Raw genomic sequence first — 8825 nt, forward strand, 5'->3', positions numbered from 1 at the left:
GGTTGGTTGGTTGGTTGTTTTCCCAAGGAATCTTAATTCCTAGTATTTTTCATGTAGTATTTGTCTCCAGATCAGTTCCTCACCTGTCAGTTTCTGTGTAAACATAGTCCATTCACAAAGGGATTTTGTCATTTATATTCAGTTTTTGTTTTCTATTTTCTAGGAATCTGCTGTAAAAACAAACCCAAACAAAAATCCCTTAATGACATGGTAGAGCTGTTGCATGCTCAACTTAGGATAAGCACTACGGCAATGGATGTGAAATCCACCAAGCTTGCGAAACCCACTGAAGCTGACTCACACTCATAAAACTGCCTGCAGGCTTCTTGCTAATACTCCGTGTCAGGCCCAGATTTTCTTATTTCATGCCTGAGACGTGCTGGGCCACAGGACGATTCAGATAAAAGAGAGGGGTACTACTCAAAACCAACCCCACAGCAAGCCATCAAAAGAAAGAGTGGTGTTAACTATACCAAATCTTTTGCTCGTGTGTCTGCTTACCTCCTGGTTTTGTCCATAAGCGTCCGGAGTCGCAGCCAGGTGGTTCAGTAGTGTTCTTGGCAAAGCAGCTTCCTTGATTCTGTCAATGATTCAGTGTAGATTCAGGGACAACAAATGTTGCACTTGAAAGTATTTGTGTCATGTACGACATCTCTTAAGAGCCTTTTGTCTAAATGAATGAGTAGAGGCCAACCTAGCACGACCCAGTTTCCTTTTCTTCTCCCTTTCTCCTCACTTTGAGGCTTTTAGATGTCCAGTGTACAAGGGGAAAAAGCCTGATTTGGATGTTCTATGGATTCCCCCCCCCTGTTTCCTATTTATACATGAATGAAACTTTCTGTAGCAATGAAATCCTGATAGCAGTTTCTAAATACCATATATATAATGAATGCAGTCTATCTTTTTATCGATGAGCCTAGACCAGGACTCCATGCCTGTATATTTTGAAAGTTAAATATCTAATTCCTCTGAAAGGGTTGTACACCTCTTCTCTAATAACTTAAGGCAGGAAAAGTGGTTTGGTTCTGTTGTTGATAACAGCTTTTGATCCTGGAATTACCTTTGTCATGTGTTCATAGTCTCAAGATCAGTGACAAGAATTGATGAGAAGTGACTACGTTTCTTTATACAGCCACCCCCCTTTTTTTTTGTTTGTTTCTTGTTTGTTCTTGACTTTAAGAAAAGTAATCTACCTCTTAAAATTTGTAGTTTAATACTTGTCTGGTGAATTTGTGCCACTTTTGCTCTCACTATCATTCCCATTTTGTTACATTTCTGTTATGGGGACTTTCTGTTGAAATACTGTATAAAGCGTTTGTAGCAAGTTTAAAAGAACCAACAAAGCAACACAACCCAACCAAATAAAATATTTAAAATTATTTAAATTGCTTTGGACACTTCAGTTGTGTTATAAATGACTTACCTGGGAGGTTCATTTCTCTTTTGGTCTCTCTCTTTTTTCTTTTTTTTCGAGGGGGTGGGTGGAGGTTGTTCATCTTGGAGCACGTTCCTATGTGAAAAGTTTGCTGTTAGCTATATTGTTTCTTCTCCTGGAGAGTAATAGAAAGAGTATTCTGATGAAAACATTAAAAACTACACTTTGACATAAACCTGGGGTTGTCATTTGCTTTGGAACCTTGTAGCCTCTCTGAAGAGTCTGTAAACGCAGGTAAGCAACTTGAGGCTTTTTCTTCCTCCAGCAGGTGATGCCTGGGGCTAGTTGTAGCTGTGCTGAAGAGTCTCTGTGGTGGTGCAGATCCTTAATGACCAACTAGATGGAACCAGCACGTTTTATATAACTAACCAATAAACCAGCTATCCTAAGGCCTTGTGGGAAACTTGCCTTCTGTATGGAAACCAGCCATGTCTAGAAGGAATTAAGGGTGCTTGCATCCTTCACTTGTCCACACCTGCTTCTCTGAAACAAATCTGTACCTGTCCCAGTTTTTTGGGTTTTAATTGTGGACACAGTTAATAAATATGAACTCTTTTCATGCAAATTCATACATTCTTAGAACAATTCAGGTTGGAAGGGGTACCTTTCACTACAGCAGGTTGCTCAAGACCTCATCCAGCCTAGCCTTGAACACCCCCAAGGGAGGAGGCATCCACAGCCTGCCTGGGCAGCCTGTTCTCATCTCTCCCCATCCTCACTATGAAGAATTTCTTCTACCCTCCATTGTAAATCTCCCTTCTTCCAGTTCAAAGCCATTGCCCCTTGTGCTGTCACTCCTGCCCCTTGTCAAAAGTCCCTCCCCAGGTCTCCTGTAGCCCTCTTCAGGTACTGGAAGGCTACTCTAAGGTCTCCTTGGAGCCTTTTCTTCAGGCTGAATGGCATCAAGTCTCCCAGCCTGTTCCCACAGGGGAGGTTCTCCATCCTTCTGATCATCTTCATGGCCTCCTCTGGACCTTCTCCAGCAGTTCCATGTCCCTTTTACGCTGGGAGCACTGGAACTGAATGCCATACTCCAGGTGGGGTCTCCCAAGAACATAGTAGAGGGGAAGAATCACTCCTTGCATCCTGCTGGTCACACTTCCTTTGATGCTTCCTAGGATTCTCCAGAGGGCCTTTCCAGCCCCTTAGCATGCTGTGATTTTCAGAGATAGCTGCAGCGAACAAGTAAGCTGACTTCTTCCCTCGGTCCTTGCCATTGCTGCAGGAGTCCTGTTGCCATTGTCTTTGCCGTTTCTCTGCTGCGATACTCTCATGCCCTAAGGCAGTTGTCACACTGAGGTGTTGGCAGGCCTGGTACAGTCGTTTCTCAAGTGCTGGGTGAGGGAGAGCTGTGTTCCACCAGGAGAGGTGTTCGGCAAGGAGGACACGCGCGTTCCTAAGCAGGCGACTCGCCACAGATAGGAGATGCACTCACTTTGATGGTCCCCGTTGCGTCTTACCTGCATAATTGGCTTTCTGTGGCGTTTATAGCTGCCTCTTTAGGGTGTGAACGCGGCAATGGAGCGGTAACGATGCCAGCACAGCGCTGACGCTGCAGCGCATGCAGAGAGGCGATGGCAGCAGTTGCACTTGTCCTGGCCGCAGAGGGGCTGACACGCGGGGCAGAGCAAGCGCGGTGTCGCTTTAGTAACGCCAGCAGTGCTGAAGCGTGGGCGGCACATCTAGCACGTTGCCTTTGCCTTCCCGTTATCTGGCTTGCTAGAGGGAGTTAAAACCCAGCTTCTATCAGAGAGTATCTTCAGTGTGTTCACTTCTAGGCCTTAAAACCGGCCCAGGGGGTGCAGCCAGCCCCTGCACACAGTGTTCCCTACCCTGCTGCCTCTGTGGTTGCTTTAGGTTCACGTATTTCTAGTGCTGTGTCTCGGCAGCATTTTGTGTTGGCAACTTTTCTGCGTTAGTTCCTGATGATTTTCTGTAGAGAGATGTCACAGAAAACCAGATCCCAGCAAGGGTCATCAGGGTCTGGAGCACTTATGCTATGAGGACAGGTTGAGCGAGCTGGGATTGTTCAGCCTGGAGAAGAGAAGGCTCTGGGGAGACCTTACAATGGCCTTGCAGTACCTGAAGGGGCTACAAGAAGGTTGGAGAGGGACTGTTTCCTGCAGTGATAGGATGAGGATCAATGGTTTGAAATTAGGGAAGAGGAGATTCAGATTGGATGTTAGGAACAAGTTCTGCATCATGAGGGTAGTGGAGCACTGGAACAGGTTGCCCAGGGAGATGGTTGAGCCTCCATCACTGGAAATAGTCAGGCTCCCCAATGCTCTGGGCATCCTGATCTAGCAGAGGCTGTCCCTGCTGTCTGCAGGGGGCTGGACTAGATGGCCTTTGGAGGTCCCTCCAACCCAAACCATTCTATGATTCTAAGTTACTGTGTGAATTTTTAATGTTAAATATAGAAGTTCATAGCACTCCACTTAGGGTTGTGACATTCCAAAGTTATGGGGCCAACTCCAGCTTTTATTGGAGGCCATTTCAGCTAGGAAGCTGAGTTGCAAATGACACATGGCTTGTGAATGACCTTAAAAGGAGAACTTGGGGGAACCTCACAAACACATTCTAGCTTTGGTCTACTAATGTGTGAGCTGCGTGAGCCCCATGATAGTCTCCTTCTGTTCGTGGTGGATATGAGCTAAAGGATAGATTCTGAACAAGTGCATGCTGGTGTGCAGCCAAGCTGTTGTGCTAAGTGAATTATAAGTGGAGATAAACTGCTTCACTGAACTGGTAAAGAAATAGAAACTCCTGGGACTGGGATGAACCTTCGTAGTATTTTGGGGTCACCCTGGTGAGGACTCATTTGGAGTACTGTGTCCAATTCTGGGCTCCCCAGATCATCTGGATAGGGTACAGTGAAGAGGTACAAAATGATCAGAGGACTAGAACATCTCTGTTTTGAAGAAAGGCTGAGGGACTTGGGGCTTTTTAGCCTGGAGAAGAGAAGACAGGGAGGGATTTTGTCAGTGCTTATAAATACTTCGAGGATGAGTGTCAGAAGGATGGGGCAAGTGATGCCCAAGAAGGAACTGCAAAGTGTCCAGTGTTGCACAAAATCACTTCCAGAACTCGGAGGGGAGCGGGAGGAATTGCAGCCCTGTCTCCAGACCACAGACTCTTCAGGTGCTAGCTATTAAGCCTCTTGGGAGGAAGCCTTACTGCTGTTGAGTCACCTCTGACTGCTCCTTCCCACGCCTACTTCATGGTTTTCATTCTCATTTTGCTGATCCTGCACATTTGCTTCTCTTAGGAAGTCTTCAAAACTGCTTTCGGTAGAGGCTGGTGTGCAAGAGTGGTCTTGGGAAAAGGGCCCTGAAGACTGCTGCCTGTGGCTTTCTTCTTTCAGACGCAAGGCAGTACACCACTGAAACTCGAGGGGAGGCTTGAGCAGGTCTCAAGTTGGAGAGAGGCTTTTGAAGAGCTAGGTGGCTGCTTCATTTTCCTAATTTATTCAAAGCCTGAGTGGTTTGTGGAGCACAGTGCACAGTAATCAGCAACGTGCCCTTTGTTTGTGTATCTCGCTGCTTGTTTCTTTGTAAGACTTTCATGTTTCACAAGCCAGACAGGGTCTGAGTCATGGTTTGGATGACAACGCTCCCAGAGACTGCCAAAGGCTTGTGAGAAACAGCTTTGATTATTCGGTGGGTGATGTTCCACTTTTCAGAAGGACAGGCTCAGCATTCAGGCCGGATGGTGCAGGGGGTGTGCACCGCACCACCTGCCTGGAGGTGTGCTGCCTTTCACAGCATCTCCACTGCTCCTAGTGCCCTGGTTGAGTCAAAAAGAGTAACAAATCTATGTGGGCTTGTGTCAGCAGAGCTTGTCTCAGTTCCTTCTGCACCTTAGGCAGTGCTGTGCAGCAAAGTTAGATGTCTACATAAATGCAAGGAGTAAATGCAAGGAGCTTTGCTGAAAACTCCAGGGCTGTATTCCCCATTCTTCACGGGCAATGTTTCCACTCCTCCAAGGAGGGAGCATCCACAACCTGCCTGGGCACTCTCTTCCATCCTCAGTGCTGAACGTCTTTGCAGTGGCTGCTGCAGATCACTGGTTGCTTTGGAAGATCTTGTGTTTAAGTAAAATGAAACTGATACGTGAATTTTAGGCAGTCCCCCAGGTGAGCTGTAGGCATGAGGTGAGAAATTTTCAGCAGTTCTCAGTGTCAGTTTGGTGTCCATCACTGGAGGGAATAGTGGTCTGAAGCAGGAGGAAAACTTAACCCTGAAGGGACTTGGACTCTAGAGGAGATGTGTGAAACAAACCAGTTTAGAGTTGCTGCTCTCAAGGTACTAAGTTCTTTGAACCAGTGTGGCTGGAAAGAGCTGCAAGATGTCTTCTTGAGAGCTGAGAATGCAAAGGATCTCAGCAGCAGGTTTTTCCAGTTTTTGTTCATGAAAGGCCTGACCATAACCCATAATATTCATGTTATGTCCCTTGGCACTGCATGACCACCAGATAAGGTCCTGGTGTGTTCCAGCTTTTTCACCCCTCTGGTGAATAGACACTTCCAAGTCTCCAAGCAGCACATTGTGAGCCTTCATCTCTGCTGCTCTGCTGCTCCCCCGTTTTCTCCTACGCAGAGGCATAACTGAGACACATCCTCCTCAACCAACTTCTACCCACAGCCCTTTCTGTCCTGCTAAATGTTTGTCTCACTGAACAGCAAAAGAGCAGAAGTTTGTTCTGTAACTGGTGGTTGGTGTTTTTCCAAGCCCTTGTTTGGTGTATTTACTTTCCCATTAAGCCATGTGCTGGTGCAAGAGAGCACATGCCAGCAGGTTAGCAGTGTGCTGCTTTAGTTCTCCCTGAGAGCAGGAAGCCCAGAAATCTCATTTATCCACACCCTGACCCCTCCTTGCTTGCCTTCTGGCCTGTGAAATTCCCTGGCCTAATGCTCAAAGACAGGAATTTAGGCTTAAACATCCACACTTCGTTTTTTTGGTGGCAGGCAGGCAGTTGTTTCAGAAGCCAGATTAGATTTTGTCCAAGGGTGGGGAATGCTTTCGATAGAATCTGTCCCTGACATGTCCTAGAATGGCTTTGAATGGAAGAGGCCTTAGTGATAATCTGCTCCAACCCTTCTGTCATAGGCAGGGACACCTCTCAACTGGACTTGGTTGCTCAAGGCCTCATCCAGTCTGGCCTTGACCGCCCCCAGAGGAGGCATCCACAGCCTCCCTGGGCAACCTATTCCAGTCTCACCACCCTCATACTGAAGAGATTCTTCCTAAGGTCCAGTCTAACCCTGCTCTCCTTCAGCTTCAAACCATTCCCCCTTGTCCTGTCTCTACACACCCTCATGAAAAGTCTCTCTGCAGCCTTCTGCCGTGGAGATGTGGTGCTGAGTGCCATGGTTTAGCAGTGATCTGGCAGTGCTGGGTTAATGGCTGGGGCTTGATGATCTTACAGGTCTTTTCCAGCTGAAGCAATTCCACAATTCTATCATTCTTTAGGATTCAGGAGACAGTTTAACTTGGGGAATTTCTGCCTTTGTTGTTGCCTCTGCTTTCAGAAAGCAGATTTTCTGGGTGACCTTGGCAAATCACTTTCCTTCTGATCCTCTTCCTGAGGAACAAGGATTATGGCAGTGACTGGCAGCACAGGACATTTGCAGACCCAAGGATGGAAGACTAACACCTGGGATTTAGGTTTTTTTCTCGTGAGGAGGCTCACCACATGGAGTCATTAGGACTGTGCTTTCAACTGAGAAAGATTTAGGCCCTCTGTAGATGTAGCACGTTTCACTTTTGGGATAGCTTTAATTCATCTGCAGCACTGCAATTCCCAACACTGCTTATTTAAAAGTCCAGATTTGAACATCCTGGTTGACAGCAAACTCACTCTGGAAAACTGCTTCCAACTGCCTCTCAGGAGGCTTCTGTGTTCTTCTCCTTGCGTGCATGGGAGGTTTTCTGATGCTTTTTCCTTTTATGCCTTTTTTTTCCCCTTTCCCAAGTAAGGACTGTTTCTCAACAAGGAGGTTTGTGTGGGTGGGAGGGAGCGAGCATGGGGCGAGCTGTGCCAGTGGTGCTGTGGGGCTGGGGTACAGCTCCTCGCCCCTTCCCATTGCTTGGCTGCTTTGGCAAGCTGAGAATTCCTCTTCTGCCTGGCTCCGGTTACCCGAGCACTGGTGATGGTGGAAGCAGGTGCAAAGTGACAGTTGCTATAAATAGCAATCCCAATAACTATTTCTGCATGGGATGGCAGGGGGAGGAGTGCAGCTCCCTTCCCCCTCTGGGATTCACTTGCCTTGCAGACCCAGGGCATTGCTCCTCAAACAGCCAGCCAGCCCTGTGTGCCTTCAGACAGGATCTTTAAAATCAGTTATCAAACCAGTTTGATATTGGTCCAGGGAAGGGTGTGGATTTCCTGACTGCTTTGGTGGAGCAAACACCACACCACCACTCTCACTGTGTTGCTGCGTGGTCCTGATGCAGGACTGACTGGGAGCAGAATGGAAAGGGACAGAAGGAACTCCAATGAGAACTTGATTTCAGCATCTGCCAAGACAAAAGAATCCCTTTGGGTCTTCTTTGTCTAATCCTCAACTTCTTAACAACAGCAGCAATACAACAGTCAGCATCAATATATCATTATTATATCAATCTCCCCGGTATCAGGTGGTAGAACGTGAGGAAATGGCCTGAAATTGTGCCAGGAGAGGTTTAGGTTGGATGTGAGGAACAATTTCTTTGCTGCAAGAGTGGTCAGGGATTGGAAGAGGCTGCCCAGGGAGGTGCTGGAGTCACCATCCCTGGACATGTTCAAAAACTGTGTGACCATGGCACTTTGGGACATGGTTTAATTCACAGATTCCTAGAATGGTTTAGGTTAGAAGAGACCTTCAAGATAATTTAATTCCAACCTTGTTGCTGTAGGCAGGGACAGCTTCCACTAGACCAGGTTGCTCAAGGCCTTGGACTATGCTTGGACTATGAAGCAAGGGTCATGGTGGTGTTGGACTGATAGCTGGACTTGATGATCTTAGAGGTCTTTTCCAGCCCAAACAATTCCCTGATTCTATGATTATTGGATGGTTAATTCTTCACTCTTATTATTGCATGCTCAATGCTATTAGTATATCACTACTGTATCAATATAGTAATATTGTGTCAACATCAATGTTGTACCAATAGCTATGAAAATAGATCAATAATAGATTACAGTAGTGATCTGTTATCTTTAAAGTTAGATGAAATGGGGTGTGCCCTGTGCCTTGGTGATTGTTTCTGGGGAAGGAGGAGAAGGGGGGACTTTGAGATCGTGTGGTCAGAGTCCATAGGGCACTTTGTCTCCTTGGATTGGAGGCTTTTGGGGTCTGTAGGTTCTCCACGGGGTCCAGCAGCAGCTCCTTGCACGCAGCAGCACACAG

At 46.9% G+C, this 8825-nt stretch overlaps 1 protein-coding gene across 3 annotated transcripts in view; it reads left to right on the plus strand.

Moving 5' to 3' along the window:
- Positions 1–2211, plus strand: part of PRDM2 (PR/SET domain 2) — a 56678-nt gene extending 54467 nt beyond the window's left edge. Inside the window, exon 9 of one of the 3 annotated variants that reach the window (XM_064172195.1) lies at positions 1704–2211. In XM_064172195.1, the coding sequence (XP_064028265.1) occupies positions 1704–1707 (4 nt within the window). In that variant the 3' untranslated portion in view covers positions 1708–2211. Of the gene's footprint in view, positions 1–163; positions 1380–1700 lie in introns of those variants that run through there. The other 2 variants (XM_064172193.1, XM_064172192.1) reach the window with 2 other exon arrangements.
- The last annotated feature ends 6614 nt before the right edge of the window (positions 2212–8825 follow it).

This window comes from Pogoniulus pusillus, chromosome 36 (assembly GCF_015220805.1).
Source record: "Pogoniulus pusillus isolate bPogPus1 chromosome 36, bPogPus1.pri, whole genome shotgun sequence".
Classification (NCBI taxonomy): domain Eukaryota; kingdom Metazoa; phylum Chordata; class Aves; order Piciformes; family Lybiidae; genus Pogoniulus; species Pogoniulus pusillus.